The 26,099-nt window shown below is 43.0% G+C and overlaps 2 protein-coding genes across 9 annotated transcripts in view; one reads left to right on the forward strand and one right to left on the reverse strand.

Moving 5' to 3' along the window:
* The window catches only part of LOC311141266 (ras GTPase-activating protein 1-like), a 46,796-nt gene extending 42,433 nt beyond the window's left edge, over positions 1-4,363 (forward strand). For all 3 annotated transcript variants that reach the window (XM_084176528.1, XM_084176530.1, XM_084176529.1), the window contains 3 exons: positions 70-147; positions 278-412; positions 2,331-4,363. In XM_084176528.1, coding sequence (XP_084032654.1) covers positions 70-147; positions 278-412; positions 2,331-2,414 — 297 coding nt within the window. In that variant the 3' untranslated portion in view covers positions 2,415-4,363. The remainder of the gene's footprint in view (positions 1-69; positions 148-277; positions 413-2,330) is intronic.
* On the reverse strand, positions 3,077-14,393 carry LOC311141267 (cyclin-H-like). 6 transcript variants are annotated; one of them, XM_084176532.1, is made up of 10 exons: positions 14,321-14,393; positions 12,803-12,928; positions 12,533-12,655; positions 12,055-12,128; positions 11,615-11,828; positions 11,256-11,419; positions 10,977-11,047; positions 10,724-10,832; positions 3,919-3,982; positions 3,077-3,836 (listed from the first exon to the last, which is right to left on the reverse strand). In XM_084176532.1, exons 1-10 carry the CDS (start codon positions 14,345-14,347, stop codon positions 3,801-3,803), a joined length of 1,008 nt encoding a protein of 335 aa, XP_084032658.1. In that variant the 5' UTR covers positions 14,348-14,393; the 3' UTR covers positions 3,077-3,800. The 6 variants fall into 6 exon arrangements, with proteins under 6 accessions (XP_084032658.1, XP_084032660.1, XP_084032661.1 ...); XM_084176534.1 differs by lacking the exon at positions 14,321-14,393 and adding an exon at positions 13,713-13,960; XM_084176535.1 differs by lacking the exon at positions 14,321-14,393 and adding an exon at positions 13,501-13,957.
* Positions 14,394-26,099: the final 11,706 nt, after the last annotated feature.

The raw sequence follows: 26,099 nt of genomic DNA on the forward strand, positions 1-26,099 counted from the left end.
AAATCACCCATTCATAACTTTACCGTCTATATGTCAGAAAGTAATGGAGTGTTCCTCTTTTCAATCCAGGAGCCCTACATGGAGGGAGTGAACCCCTTCATCAAAAACAACAAACATAGAATGATCATGTTTCTGGATGAGTTGGGTGTAGGTTACCTGTTGTCATTTCCTTTAGACATCATTGGAACTCTTATTAGGTACATGTAGACGTCATAGAAACTCTGTCCCAATGTCTAGGGAAGACATTAATGTGTATGTGCGTTTGGGTCCTTTCTAGAATGTCCCTGACCTCCCTGAAGCTACAGAGCACTTTAGGACAGACCTGTCCCGCGACCTCGCTGCCCTGCATGAGATCTGTGTCTCACACTCAGACGACCTCCGCACCCTGAGCAACGAGAGGGGAGCACAGCAGGTGTGTGTTAAAAGTTAATGTCAAGTACAGTGAAATGCTTTTCTTGCAAGCTCCAAACCCAACAATGCAGTAATCAATATCAATGTAGTAGTAAACATAACAGGGTAGAATAAAAACATGTGAAATAGAAATAAGAACATGAGAAAGTAAGAAGCTATTCACAGGGTCAGTTCCAATACTAGATTTACAATGTGCAGGGATACTGGAGTGATAGAGGTAGATATGTACACTATATATACAAAAGTATGTGGACCCCTTCAAATTAGTGGATTTGGCCATTTCAGCACACACCCGTTGCTGACAGGTGTATAAAATCGAGCACACAGCCATGCAATCTCCATAGACAAACATTGACAGTGACAGGCCTTACTCACGAGCTCAGTGATTTTCAATGTGGCACCACCATAGGATGCCACCTTTCCAACAAGTCAGTTAGTCCAGTTTCTGCCCTGCTAGAGCTTCCCCAGTCAACTGTAAGTGCTGTTATTGTCAAGTGGAGACGTCTAGGAGCAACAACTGCTTAGCCACGAAGTGGTAGGCCACACAAGCTCACAGAACGGGACCGCCGAGTGCTGAAGCGCATAAAGATTGTCTCTCCTCGTTTGCAACAGTCACCACTCAAACTGCCTCTGGAAGCAACGTCAGCACAAAAACTGTTAGTCATGAGCGTCATGAAATGGGTTTCCTTGGCTGAGCTGCTGCATACAAGCCTAAGATCACCATGCGCAATGCCAAGCGTCGGCTGGAGTGGTGTAAAGTTTGCCACCATTAGACTCTGGAGCAGTGGAAACACATTCTCTGGAGTGATGAATAACGCTTCACCATCTGGCAGTCCAATGGACGAATCTGGGTTTGAAGGATGCCAGGAGAACGCTACCTGCCCTAATGCATAGTGCCAACTGTAAAGTTCGGTGGAGGAGAAATAATGGTCTGGGGCTGTTTTTCATGGTTCAGGCTAGGCCCCTTAGTTCCAGTGAAGGGAAATCTTAACACTACAGCATACAATGACATTCTAGACGATTCTGTGCATTCACATTTGTGGCAACAGTTTGGGGAAGGCCCTTTCCTGTTTCAGCATGACAATGCCCCCGTGTACAAAAGCGACAGAAATGGTTTGTCGAGATGGGTGTGGAAGAACTTGACTGGCCTGCACAGAGCCCTGACCTCAACCCCATCGAACACCTTTGGGATGAAATGGAACGCCGACTGCGAGCCAGGCCTAATCTCCCAACATCAGTGGCCAACCTCACTAATGTTCTTGTGGCTGAATGGAAGCAAGTCCCCGCAGGAATGTTCCAACATCAAGTGGAGGCTGTTATAGCAGCAAAGGGGGGACCAACTCCATATTAATGCCCATGATTTTGGAATGAGATGTTCGATGAGCAGGTGTCCACATACTTTTGGTCATGTAGTGTGTGTGGCAAGTGCATTCAAGCAGTGATTGAAAGGCTAGAAAGGCTTTTTGATTCTGATAAAAGGGCAGTCTGCTGTTGCTTCATCCAGTTTTGGATTTCTGAATTAATTAAATTGATTCTTGAAGAATATAACTTATAAATTCCTCATGAGCTTAGTTCAACTGTCGTACCCCATCAGAACCCAAAACATTTAAGCTTGTTTCACTCCAATCTGTGTGAACAAAGTAATTGTAAACAAACACTTAATAGCCTCAAAACATGGTTAAAACTATAATGTTGATATCATGGATGGTCAGTCCTTGCATCCATAGCTCTGTCTATTAATTTTAGTGGTTATATTTCTCCAGGCAATCCCTCTTCTTTTTACCAATACAGGGGCAGGGTGCACACTTTATTGTTAGAACTGCGGATTTCCCCTTTAATATGACAATCGGTACCAGAAACATGCCATGTCATCATGATTGTAAACCATGGCTCTGTCTCGCTTGTCTCTCTCTTTGTAGCACGTTCTGAAAAAGCTGCTGGCCATCACTGAGCTCCTTCAGCAGAAACAGGTTCACTATGCCATGTCCAACAGCAACAGGTAGTACAGCACTCCTCCTCTCTCGCTCTCTCCCTCAGTCTCCTTGCACAGAGATGCACACAGGACCTGACCCAGCATGCTCCAATTATCACCATGGCATCCCCACCCCCACCCCCACCCATCTCCTCCTCCGACAGTCCCGCCCACCACATTGCCCATGCCAGGAGAGCTATGCAACGAAAGCAACAGCAAGCTGAACAACCAACGCAAAAAAAAAAAACTAAACTTGCACCAGTGACTGACTGCTGTATGCGCAGGAAATGTTTTTTTCTTATTCTGAAAAGTGTTCATGATTCTGTGACTTGGGTACATGTATGGGTATCATTCCCCTTCATCAAGAGGGTCAAAGATTTTATTTCAAAGTATGCCCAAGACATGTTCGTCCACACAGCACAGGTTGCCAAAGTATATCTCCCTGCTCAATATGAGGAAAGTCAACTGACATGAAGAAGCTACAGTCAACCCTGTTTTTCTTAACTGGATTATGAGCGGTAATGCTTTTTATACTGTATTTTATGGTTGTGACAATGTCCACAAAGTGCTGAAACTAGCTTTTCTATTTGTCTCCAGTATTTTGGGGTTCATTCTCTGTATTTTAGTTTGGAGATTCTTGCAGAAAGTGTTTTTTATCCACAAACAAAAAAAATATTGCTGGAATCATGAGTATATAGTTCAGACAAACTTTTTTTATTTTCTTCCAATTGTATGACATTGATTGTTTGTTTGGTTCATTCTTCCTTAACTTCTCAATGCCAGACAAGATAGAAGTTTTTAACTAGTTAATGAAAATGTTTACAGCAGTAAATCTTTAAATAGTACAGATTGTATCAGACATGCATGCACTTATTAAACAGTTGTTTTGTAAAGTAGATAATGGAGTCTTTCTTCCCCAGGTCATTTGTGATTAAGTGCCTTCGGGACTGTCTTTGCTCTGTGTTATGGCCTAGAAACCCAGGTTTGAGATTTAAGAGCAGCCTTGTATCATAACTGTTCAAAAATGTATTGAATGTTAGTCCCTTAATGCTCTAGGCAAGTGCACTGTGCTCACAGAGCCTATTGATGTTATGCCCATGGAATATACACATTTTTACTACATCATAAGAGATGAAGTCATTCAAACAAATTTTGTATTTCAAACCTGACACAATAAAACATGTAGATTTTTTTTTGTTTTTTTCAGAAAACATGACAAGACCTTTGAAAAAGCATAATGTACGGCCTCAAAAATATCAAAGATAATACAATATCTAAATCCTCTCTAATGGTGGAGTCTTGCACACATTGGGTAGACCTTCTGTGAGGCCATAGGCCATGAGAGGGCCAGTATTGCTGACAGTCCTTCAGTGACAAAAGGGGTTGGGTGAAAAAAACTAAATGTTTGCGTCATCATTCATAGGTCATCCAGATCTTCATCAGTCCACTCCTCCTAGAAAGCACAGCAAGCTATTTAATGACCTGAAAATCAGAGGCACTGGTAGCAACAATGTGTTGAAGTGGTTTTGACTCACCTCTTCTGTCATCCGAGGCTCTTTCGCTACATGCTCATCATCCTCAGATCCTCTTTTTCTTTTCCTGTAAAAGAGATTGAATATATATTTGTACTTTTTCTGATGTTAAGAGTACACAATCGGGTGGTATATGTAGTATTGGTGACCTGTGTAACCTGTAGGCTTTAACTGATTGGACTGAAGCAAGGTAAATCATCACTGAGATCGTTCTGCTGGAAGATGTTTTAGCAGACCAAAAACCTCAATGTTTTCCTCGTGTTTGCCCCTCATGATCATCCCTTCATGTCATGCACATCTCCAGTCCCCTCCCCCGTTGTCTAGTGTACAATCTGTGTCATGACACCAACAGTAAACACCATGTGAAGTTACCATCCGGAGTTCATCAGTATGTATGGATGTGGAAGGGGTTATGGTGGCATGGTCAATAAATGGCATTAAGATGTAACTGATGTACAGTCAATGTAAGGCCTTCTCAACAGTGTACACTTTGTCTTGCAGGACTGAGTGCACCATCATGGCATTGGCTGCCACCATCCAGGTAATGTGAATTTTACCAATGGGACGAGGTCAGTCAGTCAAACAAACAAGCAGCCCGCCCATGTACTGGCATTGAGCGCTGGACCGGAAAGCTAGGTGGATTTGTATTGAGCGTGTAGCTTTCTGGACATTGATACATTATGGCAGACTGAGCCCCGCAATGGGAAAGTGACGGACTGGATCTGGGAAAGGGACTGACTGGACCAGTCCCAAAGCCCTTGAACAGACACTGGTGAAATAATGAGTAACTCCTTACCCAACGCTAACCTGAACTATTTTCAAGCTTGAGGGCCAAATCAGACAGACATGAAGAGGACACTTTGAAGACTGTTTGCCTACATGGCAGAGTTATATAGCTTACAGACAGCCACAGAGAACTATAAACTGGCCCATCTCCTGTATGTTGATTGGCTTGGCCTTGGTCCTGAATTTGGGCTGACTTGAACCTTTGAGGTCCCTACACATTTAGCCTCCTTGTCAACAGTGAAACCTTCCCAGAGGGCCTTGGTTCAGAGGCGAGCCAAAACACCGTAGCGATAACAATGACCTTCAGGGAAATCTAATGTAGCACCTCTCCAAGAAAGACAAGCCTTAACTCACATTCTACACACCACTACTTTACTTGATTTTACAACCCAACCTCTTCCTATCACCAAAATGGCATTTCACACTGGCTTTATATATATATATATATATATATATATATATATATATATATATATATATATATATATATATATATATATATATATATACACACACACACACACACACACAGTGGGGGGAAAAGTATTTAGTCAGCCACCAATTGTGCAAGTTCTCCCACTTAAAAAGATGAGAGGCCTGTAATTTTCATCATAGGTACACGTCAACTATGACAGACAAAATGACAAAAAAGAATCCAGAAAATCACATTTAATGAATTTATTTGCAAATTATGGTGGAAAATAAGTATTTGGTCACCTACAAACAAGCAAGATTTCCGTCTTCCCAGCCTGGTGCAGGTCTACAATTTTGTTTCTGGTGTCCTTTGACAGCTCTTTGGTCTTGGCCATAGTGGAGTTTGGAGTGTGACTGTTTGAGGTTGTGGACAGGTGTCTTTTATACTGATAACAAGTTCAAACAGGTGCCATTAATACAGGTAACGAGTGGAGGACAGAGGAGCCTCTTAAAGAAGAAGTTACAGGTCTGTGAGAGCCAGAAATCTTGCTTGTTTGTTGGTGACCAAATACTTATTTTCCACCATAATTTGCAAATAAATTCATTAAAAATCCTACAATGTGATTTTCTGGATTTTTTTTCCTCATTTTGTCTGTCATAGTTGACGTGTACCTATGATGAAAATTACAGGCCTCTCATTTTTTTAAGTGGGAGAACTTGCACAATTGGTGGCTGACTAAATACTTTTTTCCCCCCAATGTATGTATGTGTGTATATATATATATATATATATAATATTATGTATATACACATATACATACATACTATATATATTATTTATATATATATATATATATATACACACACACACACACAGTCAAAAGTTTGGACACCTACTCATTCAACGGTTTTTATTTTTACATTGTAGAATAATAGTGAAGACATCAAAACTATGAAATAACATATGGAATCATGTAACCAAAAAAGTGTTAAACAAATCAAAATATGTTATATTTGAGATTCTTCAAATAGCCACCCTTTGCCTTGATGACAGCTTTGCACACTCTTGGCATTCTCTCAACCATCTTCATCAGGTAGTCACCTGGAATGCATTTCAATTAACAGGTGTGCCTTGTTAAAAGTTCATTTGTGGGATTTTTTTCCTTCTTAATGCGTTTGAGCCAATCAGTTGTGACAAGGTAGGGGGGGTATACAGAAGATAGCCCTATTTGGTAAAAGACCAAGTCCATATTATGGCAAGAACAGCTCAAATAAGCAAAGAGAAACAACAGTTCATCATTACATGAAGGTCAGTCAGTACAGAACATTAAGAACTTTGAACGTTTCTTCAAGTGCAGTCGCAAAAAACATCAAGCGCTATGATGAAACTGGCTCTCATGAGGACCACCACAGAATTGGAAGATCCAGAGTTACCTCTGCTGCAGAGGATAAGTTCATTAGAGTTACCAGCCTCAGAAATTGCAGCCCAAATAAATGCTTTACAGAGTTCAAGTAACAGATGCATCTCAACATCAACTGTTCAGAGGGGACTGTGTGAACCAGGCCTTCATGATCGATTGCTGCAAAGAAACCACTACTAAAGGACACCAATTATAAGAAGAGACTTGCTTGGGCCAAGAAACACGAGCAATGGACATTAGACCGTGGAAATTTGGTCTGGAGTCCAAATTGGAGATTTTTGGTTCCAACCGTTGTGTCTTTGTGAGACGCAGTGTGGGTGAACGGATGATCTCTGCATGTGTATTCCCCACCGTAAAGCATGGAGGAGTTGGTGTTATGGTGTGGGTGTGCTTTGTTGGTGACACTGTGATTTATTTAGAATTCAAGGCACACTTAACCAGGATGGCTACCACAGCATTCTGCAGTGATACGCCATCCCATCTGGTTTGGGCTTAGTATCATTTGTTTTTCAACAGGACAATGACCCAACACACCTCCAGGCTGTGTAAGGGCTATTTTCCCAAGAAGGAGAGTGATGGAGTTCTGCATCAGATGACCTGGCCTCCACAATCCCCCGACCTACACCCAATTGAGATGGTTTGGGATGAGTTGGACCGCAGAGTGAAGGAAAAGCAGCCAACAAGTGCTCAGCATATGTGGGAACTCCTTCAAGACTGTTGAAAAAGCATTCCAGGTGAAGCTGGTTGAGAGAATGCCAAGAGTGTGCAAAGCTGTCATCAAGGCAAAGGGTGGTTATTTGAAGAATCAAATATATATTTTGATTTAACACTTTTTGCTTACTAATTCATTCCATATGTGTTATTTCATAGTTTTGATGTCTTCACTATTATTCTACAAAGTCCAAACTTTTGTCTGGTACTAATTATATATATATATATATATACATACATATACATATATACACACACATACATACACATACACACACAGTGGGGAGAACAAGTATTTGATACACTGCCGATTTTGCAGGTTTTCCTACTTACAAAGCATGTAGAGGTCTGTAATTTTTATCATAGGTACACTTCAACTGTGAGAGACGGAATCTAAAACAAAAGTCCAGAAAATCACATTGTATGATTTTTAAGTAATTAATTTGCATTTTATTGCATGACATAAGTATTTGATACATCAGAAAAGCAGAACTTAATATTTGGTACAGAAACCTTTGTTTGCAATTACAGAGATCATACGTTTCCTGTAGGTCTTGACCAGGTTTGCACACACTGCAGCAGGGATTTTGGCCCACTCCTCCATACGGACCTTCTCCAGATCCTTCAGGTTTCGGGGCTGTCGCTGGGTAATACGGACTTTCAGCTCCCTCCAAAGATTTTCTATTGGGTTCAGGTCTGGAGACTGACTAGGCCACTCCAGGACCTTGAGCTGCTTCTTACGGAGCCACTCCTTAGTTGCCCTGGCTGTGTGTTTCGGGTCGTTGTCATGCTGGAAGACCCAGCCACGACCCATCTTCAATGCTCTTACTGAGGGAAGGAGGTTGTTGGCCAAGATCTCGCGATACATGGCCCCATCCATCCTCCCCTCAATACGGTGCAGTCGTCCTGTCCCCTTTGCAGGAAGCATCCCCAAAGAATGATGTTTCCACCTCCATGCTTCACGGTTGGGATGGTGTTCTTGGGGTTGTACTCATCCTTCTTCTTCCTCCAAACACGGCGAGTGGAGTTTAGACCAAAAAGCTCTATTTTTGTCTCATCAGACCACATTACCTTCTCCCATTCCTCCTCTGGATCATCCAGATGGTCATTGGCAAACTTCAGACGGGTCTGGACATGTGCTGGCTTGAACAGGGGGACCTTGCGTGCGCTGCAGGATTTTAATCCAAGACGGCGTAGTGTGTTACTAATGGTTTTCTTTGAGACTGTGGTCCCAGCTCTCTTCAGGTCATTGACCAGGTCCTGCCGTGTAGTTCTGGGCTGATCCCTCACCTTCCTCATGATCATTGATGCCCCACGAGGTGAGATCTTGCATGGAGCCCCAGACCGAGGGTGATTGACCGTCATCTTGAACTTCTTCCATTTTCTAATAATTGCGCCAACAGTTGTTGCCTTCTCACCAAGCTGCTTGCCTATTGTCCTGTAGCCCATCCCAGCCTTGTGCAGGTCTACAATTTTATCCCTGATGTCCTTACACAGCTCTCTGGTCTTGGCCATTGTGGAGAGGTTGGAGTCTGTTTGATTGAGTGTGTGGACAGGTGTCTTTTATACAGGTAACGAGTTCAGGTGCAGTTAATACAGGTCATGAGTGGAAAACAGGAGGGCTTCTTAAAAGAAAAACTAACAGGTCTGTGAGAGCCGGAATTCTTACTGGTTGGTAGGTGATCAAATACTTACGTCATGCAATAAAATGCAAATGAATTACTTAAAAATCATACAATGTGATTTTCTGGATTTTTGTTTTAGATTCTGTCTCTCACAGTTGAAATGTACCTATGAAAAAAATTACAGACCTCTACATGCTTTGTAAGTAGGAAAACCTGCAAAATCGGCAGTGTATCAAATACTTGTTCTCCCCACTGTATATATACACACACACTGATGCTACTAGCTATATATTTTATATGCTGCTTTACCTGTTGATAGGATACACTTAGGCTTGAATGACAAAACCAGTGTTTTTGTATGACGGCTAAATGGAGTTGTATGATAGGTTAACATTTGTATCATAGCTTAACATAGTTTGTAGGACCCATTTGTAACCTGTGAATGTGTAACCCTATGGAAACTAACCTGATGTCTGGACCTGAGAAACTAAAGGAACTGAGAAATCCTCCCTTTAAGCCTGGGCTCATCAACAGAAGCTTTCATAGATTTGCAACTTCAATGTAACCCTCACTAGCCCACCTTCCTTGGCAATACAAGCCAACACCACACTAACCAAGATCATTCAAATTTCTTCTGTGCAGGCCAAGCACAGATTCACCAACCTCTGTCATTTGGATGAGAACTGGTTGATTTTGTACAACCACCGTCTGCTCATCCAAACAGCTCAAAGTCAGAGACTAGGAACCGATAGCCAATAACCTGTAGTTTCTCAGTTTAGATGCACTGAAGATTACAGACCTCACCCAAGTCTTCATAGACTATTGAGATATGGGTGAGACAACTCCTTTCTTCAAAATGTACAAATGTAACTGTTGTGCTTCCTCCATTTCATATAGCGGATGTGTTTATTTTAGAATTTTCTACCTGATAGACAGATCCGTGAATCTTTTGCATCTTAGATACACTTGATTGACCTGGCAAAATAAAACTGTTAGTATGTATGGCGAAAGGTATTGCTTCATTTGTGCAATACTATTTACTCTGAAGTGGTCTTAAACAGAATATCCTCTCCTTACCTGACAGCCATTCCTATCACACAAAATTAATTAATTACTCAAGTCAGCTGATAATTTCTACCTTAACTCCCTCCCCAGTTGTGTGGTAGTGCACCAATGGAACTACAAACTCTCTTTTTGCGCAATGTAATAATTGCATGTGTTTGTAACCGACAGATTAATTCAAGGAAGCTACACTGAGTATACCAAACATTAGGAACACATTCCTAATACTGAGTTCCCCCCCCCCCCCCACCCACCCACCCTCAGAACAGCCTCAATCGTCAGGGCATGGACTCTACAAGGTGTCGAAAGCGTTCCACAGGGATGCTGGCCCATGTTGGCTCCAATGCTTCCCACAGTTGGCTGGATGTCCTTTGGTTGGTGGACCATTCTTGATACACACAGGAAACTGTTGAGTGTGAAAAACCCAGCAGCGTTGCCGTTCTTGACACAAAACGGCACGCCTGGCACCTACTACCATACCCCCGTTCAAAGGCACTTAAATCTTTTGTCTTGCCAATTCACCCTCAATGGCACACATACACAATCCATGTGTAGGTGTAGGCTGTCATTGTAAATAAGAATTTGTTCTTAACTGGCTTGCCTAGTTAAAGGTAAAATAAAAAATTAATGTCTCAAGGCTTAAAAATCCTTCTTTAACCTGTCTCTTCCCCTTCATCTACACTGATTGAAGTGGATTTAACAAGTGACATCAATAAGGGATCATAGCTTTCACTTGGATTCACCTGGTCAGTCTGTCATGGAAAGAGCATGTTTTGTATACGTACGTACATGTTGGAGTTTGTGCCAAAGTCAGCATGGACCCTCTCCAGCTTCATTTTGTAAGCGTTAACCTCATCTTGTTTCGGAAGTTCATACTTTTTCATGAGAGTTTTTATCCCTGTGTGAAAAAGAAAATGATTGTCCATGAAACAACACCATGAACAGCATTCGTAGAATTTTGATGTGCAGTCACAACTTTGATCAAGCTTGCCACCTTGTGGTTGGAATTGGTAAATGCAACGATGCAGGCAAAAATACTCACGTCTCATCGCGTCGTACATCTTTGAGAGGGTCTCTTTGTCCTCCTTCAGTCCCAAACATTCTGTCAGATAGCTATAAGAAAGGGGAAAACAAACTTAATTGATTACTGCATTTAATGAAAACATGAGAATACTACCCTGCTCTACAATACACTATGAAAGTATGTTAGTTGTCACTTCTCTAGGCCATGTTGGTTAGGGCCTCGTTCCATTTCAGCCCATATCCCCTGAAACGGGGCCTTGCTCTTGTCTAGAACACAAGAGCCCTGGTGCTGGCCTACCTCTCCATGCTGAGGCCGGCCCGCGACGCACTGTTCAGGATGGCCGTCATGGCGATCTGAGACGGGGGAAACTGCAGGCCAGTGTCTGTCAGGGTGGCCCGAGTCAGGAAGTCATCAGCACTCTTCCTCAGAGACTCTGGGTTGTCCAGAAGAGGATACCTTGTCTGAGGTAAAGGTCACCAATAGACAGGGCTGTTATCTGAAGCCTAACCTGCTTGGTTTTCTATTCTTACAGAATTAACAGCTACAAGTCTTCAAAATGGCTCTTTAAATCTCAGCAGCACACTCCATTGGGTTATGTTCATCTGCTGTAGCTCTACTGAGCGTCATTGACCTGGTAAGTATCTCCATCCACCCACCTTGAGGTCTATAAGCAGGCCCTCCATCGGTCTGTAAGGGGTGTGTACCACCAGGTGGAAGTTGAGCTGCTGAATGAGAAGGAGCTCATACTCCAAGATCTGCTCCAGAGCCCTCTCCTGTCCAGCCGCACTCTCTTGCACAAGATTCCCCACAAACTGGGTGCTGGACACGTTAAACTCATCCACCTTACAGGACAGGTATGCACAGGTCAGCCTGAAAGCGAGGGGAAAAAAGAGGTAAGCCAGGGAAGAGGTGGGAAGGAAAGAGCAGAGGAAGGAAAAGATGTGAGGAGAGGAGGAGAAACATGGAGGTTATGTACAGTGAGTTCAGAAATCAAGTGTAGCTACCTGAAAAGGAGTACTCAGAGGAGCCTATATACTGTATTTCTCAATATAAGAGACTGGGAGGACTAGTCAAAAACAAGCCCTTGACTACTCACATGATTGTTCTGGGGTGGTATTCCATTAGTGAGTTGTTCAGGTAAAATCTCCGGAAATACATGATGGCTGTACCCTGTTGAGATAATTGCACTGTTAAGCACTTACATAAAACCGGTTAGGTCTGATTTACGGCGTACCCTAATCTCCGTTAAACCAGAACTAAAGTCTCACATAATTGGTCAGCTGCTCGATTAAGTTCTGGTCCATACATGTTAAGAGAAGAGATGGAGCTCCACCCTCTCTCTTTGCAAGTTATGGGCAGAATGTCCCCTCCCCTTCTGAAATTCTTAAGATGCCAACACCTGCGAAATCGTGATTTGTCCAAATAACCAGTCCAAACAACCAGTGACGAAAAACCCAAACACCATAACAACTGCTGCCTTATCCTACGCAACCCATTCAGTCCTGCCAGATTCTCTCGGTTTACACCCAGAATATTTCCATGAGAGATTAGGTGTACCCTTACAAAATACATACCACAACAGACTTGGGCATCACAGGCTTGAAAGCATTACAGAAGTCAAGCAGTCTCTTCTCATAGTGCCTGAAGAGGACATCCTCCTCGTGAGCCTCCAGGAACAAGGAGTCACTAACCCCAGGCTTTTTTTAAGGAAGGGATAAAATAAAGGATGGGAGACGACAACAACGTTGGAAGCAGGTAGCAACTATAATCACAAAGTTGTAGTGGAAAAGACGAAACACTGGCTCATTATCACATGTAATGTAACATGCTACAAATCATTTTACCTTCCCACTGGTAAGCATTTTGTTGCAATATTTCTGGTTGGCTTCATATCTCAGTTGTTTCAGACTTTCTTCATTGTCGAATGTCCAGAACTTTTTCTGTGAGCTATTGTGAAACATGGTAAAGCTCTGCACATAACAGAACACGTAGGTTGTCAGAATTGTCATTGAATCTCAGATAGTGACACTTGAACAACAGCTAAACATGACATGTGCAAGGTAAATTACCTAGCAAGCTAGCAATCTCTTTAGCTACCTACAATAGCATTGGACAGTGCGTTGCCTGTTAAATGGAAAACGGAGTCACTCACCACCTTCCGGAGACATTTGAAACCCCACCTCTTTAAGGAATACCTGTGATAGGATAAAGTAATCCTTCTACCCCCCTTACCCCAACCCCCCAAAAAAAAAAAAAAAGTGTAAAGTGGTGATCCCACTGGATCTAAGGTGAATGCACCTATTTGTAAATCGCTCTGAATAAGAGCGTCTGCTAAATTTTTATTTTTTATTTTTTTTACAGTGGTAAATGAAGTAAATGTTAATGTTATTAGCTAGTTCAAGGAAGCAAACTGGGCTGGGTTTCCCAAAAGCATCGTAGCACTAAAATATTCCTAATTCCATTGAAACGAAATGGACAAAACATGATCTTAGTGCTACGATAACATTGTAAATTGAAGAAATATGCTCCAACCTTAACTTACATTTTAACTTAGTAAATGTGGCTAGCTAGTAGATGGTAGCTAGCAAAGGCAACAGGCTAGCACGAGCAGTCGTTAGCGGGTCGACTTGCTAACAAAGCTCCTGCTAGCTATCTAATCAAACTCCAGATGATCCGTATACACGTTATGATAGAACTAACTTGCTAGCTAACTCGATAGCTAAACTATACATTTGTGCAGGATGTCTTCCTTACGTAGTCCCGTGTAGCTCAGTTGGTAGAGCATGGCGTTTGCAACGCCAGGGTTGTGGATTCGATTCCCACCGGGGGCCAGTATGAAAAAAATACAAATACAAAATGTACACACTCACTAACTGTATGTCGCTCTGGATAAGAGCGTCTGCTAAAGGACTAAAATGTAAATGTATCTATAACTATCATAGCAAGTAGCTTTCTCATTCTTTGTCAACATGTCCATTAATGATGACGTTTTATACCGTAATATATGGTAAAGTGCGCAAAAAGAAATTTATGCGTGATCTGTACCATCCAGGACAAATGGGATTAATTGGTTTAAATCAAGATCACCTCGGTCCTAGGGGAAACAAAGGTTGCGTGTTCGAATTTTATCACGGATTATTTGTTTTGCCAATTAGCAAGTTATCAACTACTTAGCATGTTAGCTAACCCTGACCCTTAACCCTAAAACCTAGCCTAGCTAACGTTAGCTGCCTATATAACGTTAGCCACCTAGCTAACGCTAGTGTTAGCCACGTTTTTTAAATTCGTAACATATTGTACGAATTTCAATTCGTAACATATCATACAAAATGGATGATGGACGTCCACAAATTAATGCATACCATACCAAACGTAACATACAGTATCATACGATTTGGTGTACACCTGATTTACTATGGTATGTCTACTCCTGAGTCCAGGTTGATCAAAGGCAAACAGTCCTCTTAACCCTTACCCTGTCTCCTCTCTCTCTCACACACACGCCTTACGAAAAAATATTGCAGTCAGAGTGCAGTAAAATTGCTGTACACTGTAGTGTAACTGCCGTTACAGTGCAGTATAACTAAAGTTCAACTTGAGTACACTGCAGTTATTCTGCAATAACTGCGTCCAAAATACCACAGTCGACTGCACTTTTACTGCAGTTTCAAGACGGCAATCTTTTTTTGTAAAGGACACAGAGAGAGAGAGAGAAGCCAAGAAGAATGGTAAAAATGGAAAGATCGGTAGGTGTGGATACATACAAAAACTGGCCTCTTGGCTAAAGGAGAACATAACATACCCAGTGGTAGGCTATTCAATTGGGCAAAAACTGAGCATCAGCTGAGAGGATTGGTTAGTTGTTGCTAGGCACTGTCTGTCAGCACATAGTGATTCGTTTTTATTATTCCAATAAATGTTCCATTTGACTTCAATTTTCTCTTGAGGATGCTGAGTCTTGGCCTCTTGGAGAACAATTGTATTAGCCTATTTCTCAGATCCATCCCATCTGAAATGATAGGCTATAGACTAAACATAAAAGGGATATTAATTAGCCTATATCCAATCAAGGCAATATATACAAAATTGGTTCATTTGACTATCTGAGAAAGAAGGTTAGCCTACTCATGCTGGTATGCATTGAAATAGGAAAATCAGCAATTTAATCAAATGTTTACTGTAATAGAAAGACAGATTTACCCAACCCCCACTCTACCCAGTCATTCCGTATACCCTCATTTGCATAAACATGAGTAATTATGAATAATAAATATCCTGGCGTTCAGCGGGAGCCATTCATTTGCATATCACCATGGCACTACAGTTGTATTTCCTGTGTGCCGTGTTATCATGAAGCCCTTAAAGCCTGCATAAACCAAAATCAAAGGAAATGCTATAACAGGTAGGCCTATGTGAGGCTCACTTTTCTATCTTTATCTCTCTTGCATGCGCTCTCAATCGGCGGTAAATATTCAAACTTTAACGTTTGAGCGTTTTATTTACAGATATGGTTTTAATATGGCGTGATATGTAGGGAGCTTGTATCTACAATACCCACCGCTCGTTTTTTCCCCCTGTGTATTGCATAAACATGAAGTGCCAATGCATTATTAATTAGCCCGTAGCAACGTTTTATAGTATATTGTGTGTGTGTGCGCGTATGTCCGTGCATGTGTGTGCGCGTGTCCGTGTTCACTTCTAGGTGGTTATTCTGCCTTTGATAACATGCAGCTATGTGCTTAGGTTGCATGAATCATATTCAAGCACGATTCAGCAGTGAGGAATGAGAGGACAATTGTGATTTAATTCTGAGAGACATTTTAGTAGCCTAAACAGCAATGATGAGCTTACTCTTTTTTTTGTGTAAAGTCATATAGCATAAATCTATACAGTTTCATATTGCCAACATCATGATGTAGCCTAGTTTCCCTATTTGTATTATACATGTGTGTAATATATTTTTGTGTGAAATTTATGATAAAAAGCAACAAAATCATTAATACATACATTGACTGACAGGAGGGTGTGTGTGTGCTGTCAGAGTGATTGATTGACATATTTTTACTAGCGTTATTCCATAATACTGTGTGTGTGTGTGAGGGAGTGAGCGAGAGTCTTGATACATATTACTGTCTGTGTGACTAAAGGCAGTGTCTATGCGTTCTGACAGACTGTGCGGTGGGAAATCACGCAGGGTTGCTTTGGGCTCACCACATCAACCAAATGATCTGAGCAATACCCTGATTGAGTTACTCTCATTTAGTCTGAAATGAACTGCGTTTGCTCTAGCCTGTGCTGCATGATGTAAAAATATTGCTTCATATAAAAAGCTTCAGGCAGTGACAGTGCTAGTTCCAGAGTCTTAAATAGAGAATAGAGCACAAATTTGAATATTAACTGATGACATAGCAATGATGTTGGAGAATGGGTAATGCCTTGTTGGCTGTACTTTAGTGGGATTCTGCTTTTTGTGATGTTGTCATCATGATTTGATTGTAGTGTATATTGCTATCCGAGTGATTGATTGACACATATTTTACTAGCATTATATATACCACAATACTGAATACCAGAGCCTAAATTATATCTATTTAAATGGAATATATGTTTTATTTTTTTATTTATTTATTTTATTTCACCTTTATTTAACCAGGTAAGCCAGTTGAGAACAGGTTCTCATTTACAACTGCGACCTGGCCAAGATAAAGCAAAGTAGTGCAATAAAAACAACACAGAGTTACATATGGGGTAAAAAACATAAAGTCAGAAATACAACAGAAAATATATATACAGTGTGTGCAAATGTAGCAAGTTATGGAGGTAAGGCAATAAATAGGCTATAGTGCAGAATAATTACAATAGTATTAACACTGGAATGCTAGATGTGCAAGAGATTATGTGCAAATAGAGATACTGGGGTGCAAAAGAGCAAAATAAATAACAATATAGGGATGAGGTAGTTGGGTGGGCTAATTTCAGATGGGCTGTGTACAGGTGCAGTGATCGGTAAGGTGCTCTGACAACTGATGCTTAAAGTTATTGAGGGAGATAAGAGTCTCCAGCTTCAGAGATTTTTGCAATTCGTTCCAGTCATTGGCAGCAGAGAACTGGAAGGAATGGCGGCCAAAGGAGGTGTTGGCTTTGGGAATGACCAGTGAGATATACCTGCTGGAGCGCAGACTACGGGTGGGTGCTGCTATGGTGACCAATGAGCTAAGATAAGGCGGGGATTTGCCTAGCAGTGATTTATAGATGGCCTGGAGCCAGTGGGTTTGACGACGAACATGTAGTGAGGACCAGCCAACAAGAGCGTACAGGTCACAGTGGTGGGTAGTGTATGGGGCTTTGGAGACAAAACGGATGGCACTGTGATAGACTACATCCAATTTGCTGAGTAGAGTTTTATATGATTTAAATGAGCACGTCAACTACTAGCCTACTGTTTATGCTCTTTACACATCGAGAAGCTCTAAGTGTTCTCTAAACAAGCTACATGTCCTCTGTAAGGTGGTTACCATGATCAAAGGGTTGACTAGCTACCTATACTTGACCAATCAGCCTCATGTTGTGGACCCAGTCAGTTTGATTAGGGTTATGATGAGGATTAAAGATTACAGCAATGATGGTTGTGGTGATGATTGTAGTAGTGATGGTGATGGTGATGGTGGTGGTGATGATGGTGGTGATGATGGTGGTGATGATGGTGGTGAAGGTGGTGGTGATGATGGTGGTGAAGGTGGTCTCTTGAGTGGCGCAGTGGTCTAAGGCACTGCATCGCAGTGCTAACTGTGCCACTAGAGATCCTGGTTCGAATCCAGGCTCTGTCGCAGCTGGCCGCGACCGGGAGACTCATGGGCGGCGCACAAGTCGTCCAGGGTAGGGGAGGTAATGGCCGGCAGGGATGTAGCTCAGTTGATAGAGCATGGCGTTTGCAATGCCAGGGTTGTGGGTTCGTTTCCCACGGGGGCCAGTAATAAAAAATATTTATATATATATGTATTCACTAACTGTAAGACGCTCTGGATAAGAGTGTCTGCTAAATGACTAAAATGTAAAGGTGGTGATGGTGGTAGTGATGAAGACTGCACTGATGATGACCAGGATTTGACCAGGTTGATGATGATAATGATGATGTCAGTGCAGCTGGAAAGGATGAGTTCTTATCTTCGGGTTTGTTTTTGTAGTTTACATGGTTGTCCTTCATTTTCCTCAGAACTATTGGATGCCATTCATGTATCGGCAGTGGTCATTGAGGCAGAATATGATATACCATTTTGTTTGAGATTGGTATGAAATTATGCTTTTTGTATAGTGTGTATCAATTCCTAATCCTTAGACACACTCAGTGAATTCCTTATTTTCCTTATTTAAATTCCCTTAATGCAAATATTAATTATTGCTCCCCATGATACCCACCCCTTTTTAATTTCCATACCCACCCTTGATGCAGTAGTTGCCATGGTGACCATGAGTGGCTGTGGTGATGTCAGAAACAGGCGTTGTGTCAGGCGACTATTGGCATACAGCAACCCAAGAGCACAACTGACCACCACTAGAGTGTGTGTATGGAATTACACTGCTACAGTGTAAGCGCCTGTGCTTGATCAATCATGAAACCCATTTGCAGTAGTTTGTGTGTGAGTGAAATGTTTAATTTACCCCTGTTTTGGTAAACATGGATTTATCTCACATACATTATGTCTCCAATCTCATTGGTCTGAGAATGTACACACTATGTTGAATATCAGATTAACTTTGAGTTATTGTCAACATAGTGAGTATGCCTGTGTGTGTGTATCTCCATGTGTGTGTCTGTGTGTCTGTGTGTTTGTGCGCAATGCATATGTGCATATGTGTATCTCTGTGTCTGAGTGTGTATGTGGTTTCTCCAGCCGCCAGGTTGGCATTAAACCCCCTCTCTACCCTCCCCCTCTCCCTCAGACAGCCACCGCTCCCCCTCCACCCCTCTCCCTAATTGAGCTTTGTGTCTACCTCCTCTCCATTCAAATCCAGAGGCATTTGCATACGCTGTGCGGCAGCTCCCCAGCTGTACAGTAGCACACTAAATGAGGAACACAGACCCACTTTATGTGAGGTGCATAGTAAACAGGCAAGGAGACCAGCCCTACTCCTCTCCCCTGGAAACACATCCATCCATCCATCCATCTATCTATCCATCCATCTATCCATCTATCCATCCATCTATCCATCCATCCATCTATCCATCCATCCATCTATCCATCCATCCATCTATCCATCCACACGGCTAGGAGAGAAAAAAAAGAGCAGGAAAATGGCAGAAATAAATTGCTGTTTATTTCTTTAAATGTATTGCGATATAGAACACGCTGCACACACACACACACACACACACAGAGAGAGAGAGTGAAGTCAGAGTCAGGAATTCTGGCTGCAGTAAGTGTTTCTACTAGTACATTATTACTTTATTACAGAACTGGTCCTGAATGAAATTACAACCTCAATGCACTCTCTAACTATACATTACATATGCATGCACATCCTTAAAGGGAGTGTTAAGAACCCCAAGGCCAGTCTTTTATTTTCACATCCTAAAGGGAATGTTAAGAACCCCAAGGCCAGTCTTTTCTTGTCCACCTATTGGCAGGATATTTCTCACATTTCAACTCATTTCAGGATTCAATCAAAAGACGGACTTGAGGGTTTGCTGAAATCGCATTGTCCACAGTCTAATAGAAGTCTAATAGAGCCGTCCTTGGTTGACAATGGTTTGGTCTGTCCTCGAGAATCCCCTCTCAGATATACAAATGGAGAATTTATTGGATGGAATTTGTCAACACATTCACCCAGAAGACTAATCCGCTATGGCAATGTTTCTGCTTTTGTTCTTGAATGGCGCTCTGAGGATGGCGCCGGAGAAGATGGCTGCCGTTTTACAGCCCTCTAACCAATTGTACTATTATGTGTGTTTTTTCACGTTATTTGTAATTGATTCTGTACATAATGTTTCTGCCTCCGTCTCTTATGACCAAAAAGAGCTTCTGGATATCAGGACAGCGATTACTCACCTCGTATTGGACAAAGATTTTTTCTTCAACGAGTCGGACGCGAAGGATATTCTACAAACACCCGACAAGGCTCAAATCCATGTCATTCGCATTCGAAAGAGACAGAGATATCGTGGACGTAGGTCGGGGTGCCTTGTAAGGATCCGACGGCGAGCTAGTAAACTGCTTCTTCCATCAAGCCTATTAGCCAATGTTCAATCATTTGAAAATAAATTGGACGACCTAAGATTAAGGTTATCCCACCAACGGGACATTAAAAACTGTAATATCTTATGTTTCACCGAGTCGTGGTTGAATGACGACATGGATAACATACAGCTAGCGGGCTATACGCTACATCGGCAGGATAGAACGGCTGACTCCGGTAAGAGAAGGGGTGGCGGTCTGTGTATATTTGTAAACAACAGCTGGTGCATAAAATCTAATACTAAGGAAGTCTCGAGGTTTTGCTCGCCTGGGGTAGAGTATCTCATGATAAACTGTAGACCACACTATTTACCAAGAGAGTTTTCATCTATATTTTTCGTAGCTGTCTATTTACCACCACAAACCAATGCTGGCACTAAAATTGCACTCAATGAGCTGTATAAGGCCATAAGTAAACAGGAAAACGCTCATGCAGAAGCAGCGCTCCTAGTGGCCGGGGACTTTAATGCAGGGAAACTTAAATCCGTTCTACCTACAGTGAGGGAAAAAAGTATTTGAACCCCTGCTGATTTTGGACGTTTGCCCACTGACAAAGACATGATCAGTCTATAATTTTAATGGTATGTTTATTTGAACAGTGAGAGACAGAATAACAACAAAAAAATACAGAAAAACGCATGTCAAAAATGTTATAAATTGTTTGCATTTTAATGAGGGAAATAAGTATTTGACCCCCTCTCAATCAGAAAGATTTCTGGCTCCCAGGTGTCTTTTATACAGGTAATGAGCTGAGATCAGGAGCACACTCTTAATCAGATTCCAAACTCTCCACCATGGCCAAGACAAAAGAGCTTTCCAAGGATGTCAGGGACAAGATTGTAGACCTACACAAGGCTGGAATGGGCTACAAGACCATCGCCAAGCAGCTTGGTGAGAAGGTGACAACAGTTGGTGCGATTATTCGCAAATGGAAGAAACACAAAATAACTGTCAATCTCCCTCGGCCTGGGGCTCCATGCAAGATCTCACCTCGTGGAGTTGCAATGATCATGAGAACGGTGAGGAATCAGCCCAGAACTACACGGGAGGATCTTGTCAATGATCTCAAGGCAGCTGGGACCATAGTCACCAAGAAAACAATTGGTAACACACTACGCCGTGAAGGACTGAAATCCTGCAGCGCCCGCAAGGTCCCCCTGCTCAAGTAAGCACATATACAGGCCTGTCTGAAGTTTGCCAATGAACATCTGAATGATTCAGAGGGGATCAAATACTTTTTTCCCTCACTGTAATTTCTACCAGCATGTTAAATGTGCAACCAGAGGAGAAAAAAAAAACTCTAGACCACCTTTACTCCACACACAGAGACGCGAACAAAGCTCTCCCTCGCCCTCCATCTGACCATAACTCTATCCTCCTGATTCCTGCTTATAAGCAAAAACTAAAGCAGGAAGCACCAGTGACTCGGTTAATAAGGAAGTGGTCAGATGACGCAGATGCTAAGTTACAGGACTGTTTTGCTAGCACAGACTGGAATATGTTCCGGGAATTCTTCCGATAGCAGTGAGGAGTACACCACATCAGTCACTGGCTTCATCAATAAGTGCATCGATGACGTCATCCCCACAGTGACTGTACGTACATACCCCAACCAGAAGCATCATCCGCACTGAGCTAAGGGGTAGAGCTGCCGCTTTCAAGGAGCGGGACTCTAACCCGGACGCTTATAAGAAATCCCGCTATGCCCTCCGACGAACTATCAAACACCCAAATAGTCAATACAGGACTAAGATTGAATCGTACTACACCGGCTCTGACGCTCGTCGGATGTGGCAGGGCTTGAAAACTATTACAGACTACAAAGGGAAGCACAGCCGCGAGCTGCCCAGTGACACAAGCCTACCAGACGAGCTAAATCACTTCTATGCTCGCGTCGAGGCAAACAACACTGAAGCATGCATGAGAGCATCAGCTGTTCCAGATGACTATGTGATCACACTCTCTGTAGCCGATGTGAGTAAGACCTTTAAGCAGGTCAACATTCAAAAGGCCGCAGGGCCAGACAGATTACCAGGACGTGTACTCTGAGCATGGGCTGACCAACTGGCAAGTGTCTTCACTGACATTTTCAATATGTCCCTGACTGAGTCTTTAATACCAACATGTTTCAAGTAGACCACCATAGTCCCTGTGCCCAAGAACACTAAGATAACCTGCCTAAATGACTACCGACCCGTAGCACTCACGTCTGTAGCCTGAAGTGCTTTGAAAGGCTGGTCATGGCTCACATCAACACCATTATCCCAGAAACCCTAGACCCACTCCAATTTGCACACCGCCCAACAGATCCACATATGATGCAATCTCTATTGCACTCCACACTGCCCTTTCCCACCTGGACAAGAGGAACACCTACGTGAGAATGCTATTCATTGACTACAGCTCAGCGTTCAACACCATAGTGCCCTCAAAGCTCATCACTAAGCTAAGGACCCTGGGACTAAACACCTCCCTCTGCAACTGGATCCTGGACTTCCTGACGGGCCGCCCCCAGGTGGTAAGGGTAGGTAACAACACATCTGCCACGCTGATCCTTAACACAGGGGCCCCTCAGGGGTGCGTGCTCAGTCCCCTCCTGTACTCCCTGTTCACCCATGACTGCATGGCCAGGCATGACTCCAACACCATCATTAAGTTTGCCGACAACACAACAGTGGTAGGCCTGATCACCGACAACGGTAAGACAGACTATAGGGAGGAGGTCAGAGACCTGGCCATGTGCGCCAGGATAACAACCTCTCCCTCAAAGTGATCAAGACAACGGAGATGATTGTGGACTACAGGAAAAAAAAAAGAGGACTGAGCACGCCCCCATTCTCATCGACGGGGCTGTAGTGGAACAGGTTGAGAGCTTCAAATTCCTTGGTGTCCACATCACCAACAAACTATCATGGTCCAAACACACCAAGACAGGCGTGAAGAGGGCATGACAAAGCCTATTCCCCCTCAGGAGACTGAAAAGATTTGGCATGGGTCCTCAGATCCTCAAAAAGTTCTACAGCTGCACCATCGAGAGCATCTTGACTGGTTGCATCAACGCCTGATATGGCAACTCCTCGGCCTCCGACTGCAAGGCACTACAGAGGGTAGTGCGTATGGCCCAGTACATCACTGGGGCCAAGCTTCCTGCCATCCAGGACCTCTATACCAGGCGGTGTCAGAGGAAGGCCCTAAAAATTATCAAAGGCTCCAGCCACCCTAGTCATAGACTGTTCTCTCTGCTACCGCACCGCAAGCGGTACCGGAGCGCCAAGTCTAGGTCCAAAAGGCTTCTGAACAGCCTCTACCCCCAAGCCATAAGAGTCCTGAACAGCTAATAATCGTTACCTGGACTATTTGCATTGCCCCCCCCCACCCCAACCCCCTCTTTTACGCTGCTGCTACTTTGTTTATTAGTTATGCATAGTCACTTTAACTCTACCCACATGTACATATTACCTCAATTACCTCGACTAACCGGTGCCCCCGCACATTGACTCTGTACCGGTACCCCCTGTATATAGCCTCCCTACTGTTATTTTATTTTACTGCTGCTCTTTAATTATTTGCTATTATTTACTTAACACGTTTTTTTTTTTTTTTTACTGCATTGTTGGTTAAGGGCTTGTAAGTAAGCATTTCACTATAAGGTGTCACGGATTCCGCCGAGGCTGCTCCTCCTCCTTGTTCGGGCAGGCTTCGGCGTTCGTCGTCCCCGGAGTACTAGCTGCTACCGTTTGATGTTATCTATGTTTGTTTGGTTTTGTCTGATTAGTGCACCTGTTCTATATCACGTATTGATTATGTCACCTATAAGTTTCCTTTGGTTTTGTTTGTAGTTGTGTGTTGTTGTCCGCCTGTCCGTTGGTGCTGTGTATTTGCTCTCGTAATTTTTAGAGTATTGACACACTATTTGCGCAATCTCTTGTATTTTGTGTATTTACGCACAGTATGCGTAATCGCTCGCCTCCGTTGTTGTTGAGGCCCGTTATTTTGTATTGTCGTGTTTCTGACAAGTAAAGTCTGTTGGACTAAGCTTCTGTGTCCTGCGCCTGACTCCAACACCACATCCACATCAGCCCTTGTATTCGGCGCATGTGGCAAATAAAATTTGATTTGATTTGAATGGAGCCATAAGCGTGTGAATGTTAGCTGTAGACCTACTAGAAAAGTTTGCGTAAGAGGCCGTCGTTCAAGGTTGTACATCTTTGTAAACGTTTGTGTGTGTGTGTGTGTACACAGGCTGAAGACCAATATTGTGCTCTGTCACTCAGACTGTCTCCATCCCGAGTGAAAAGCGGAGAAAGATGTGTAAGTGCAATCCAATCCTTCACAGTACACAGCCCCTGCAGTCTCCCAAATTACCCTTCATATCAATGTGCCATGTCCGCACCTTTCCAAATGGCCAGCCCATTTCACAACATGGATGCATGTAGGCTGCTGCTTGATAGGGTTGGGCGGTATCCGCAAGTTAGCAAACCAAATGCATAGCTGGAGCTCTGAGCTGGAGCAAATGTATTTGGCACATCTTAGATGGTTACAGTGAGGGAAAAAAGTATTTGATCCCCTGCTGATTTTGTACGTTTGCCCACTGACAAAGAAATGATCAGTCTATAATTTTAATGGTAGGTTTATTTGAATAGTGAGAGACAGAATAACAACAACATTTTTTGTTATAAATTGATTTGCATTTTAATGAGGGAAATAAGTATTTGACCCCCTCTCAATCAGAAAGAGTTCTGGCTCCCAGGTGTCTTTTATACAGGTAAAGAGCTGAGATTAGGAGCACACTCTTAAAGGGAGTGCTCCTAATCTAAGCTTGTTACCTGTATAAAAGACACCTGTCCACAGAAGCAATCAATCAATCAGATTCCAAACTCTCCACCATGGACAAGACCAAAGAGCTCTCCAAGGATGTCAGGGACAAGATTGTAGACCTACACAAGGCTGGAATGGGCTACAAGACCATCGCCAAGCAGCTTGGTGAGAAGGTGACAACAGTTGGTGCGATTATTCGCAAATGGAAGAAACACAAAATAACTGTCAATCTCCCTCGGCCTGGGGCTCCATGCAAGATCTCAACTCATGGAGTTGCAATGATCATGAGAACGGTGAGGAATCAGCCCAGAACTACACGGGAGGATCTTGTCAATGATCTCAAGGCAGCTGGGACCATAGTCACCAAGAAAACAATTGGTACCACACTACGCCGTGAAGGACTGAAATCCTACAGCGCCCGCAAGGTCCCCCTGCTCAAGAAAGCACATATACAGGCCCGTCTGAAGTTTGCCAATGAACATCTGAATGATTCAGAGGAGAACTGGCTAAAAGTGTTGTGGTCAGATGAGACCAAAATCGAGCTCTTTGGCATCAACTCAACTCGCCGTGTTTGGAGGAGGAGGAATGCTGCCTATGACCCCAAGAACACCATCCCCACCGTCAAACATGGAGGTGGAAACATTATGCTTTGGGGGTGTTTTTCTGCTAAGGGGACAGGACATCTTCACCGCATCACAGGGACGATGGACGGGGCCATGTACTGTCAAATCTTGGGTGAGAACCTCCTTCCCTCAGCCAGGGCATTGAAAATGGGTCGTGGATGGGTATTCCAGCATGACAATGACCCAAAACACACGGCCAAGGCAACAAAGGAGTGGCTCAAGAAGAAGCACATTAAGGTCCTGGAGTGGCCTAGCCAGTCTCCAGACCTTAATCCCATAGAAAATCTGTGGAGGGAGCTGAAGTTTCGAGTTGCCAAACGTCAGGCTCGAAACCTTAATGACTTGGAGAAGATCTGCAAAGAGGAGTGGGACAAAATTCCTCCTGAGATGTGTGCAAACCTGGTGGCCAACTAAAAGAAACGTCTGACCTCTGTGATTGCCAACAAGGGTTTTGCAACCAAGTACTG

Source organism: Coregonus lavaretus, assembly GCF_964263955.1.
Source record: "Coregonus lavaretus genome assembly, chromosome: 14".
Lineage (NCBI taxonomy): Eukaryota > Metazoa > Chordata > Actinopteri > Salmoniformes > Salmonidae > Coregonus > Coregonus lavaretus.

Coding starts and splice junctions, on each gene's coding strand:
- LOC311141267 (XM_084176531.1), bottom strand. CDS start 12,967: ATGACAATTCTGACAACCTACGTGTTCTGTTATGTGCAGAGCTTTACC. Junction 11,048..11,255: donor GCCGGCCTCAGCATGGAGAG/GTAGGCCAGCAC, acceptor CCTTTCTTATAG/CTATCTGACAGAATGTTTGG. Junction 3,837..3,918: donor AGCCTCGGATGACAGAAGAG/GTGAGTCAAAAC, acceptor TGTGCTTTCTAG/GAGGAGTGGACTGATGAAGA.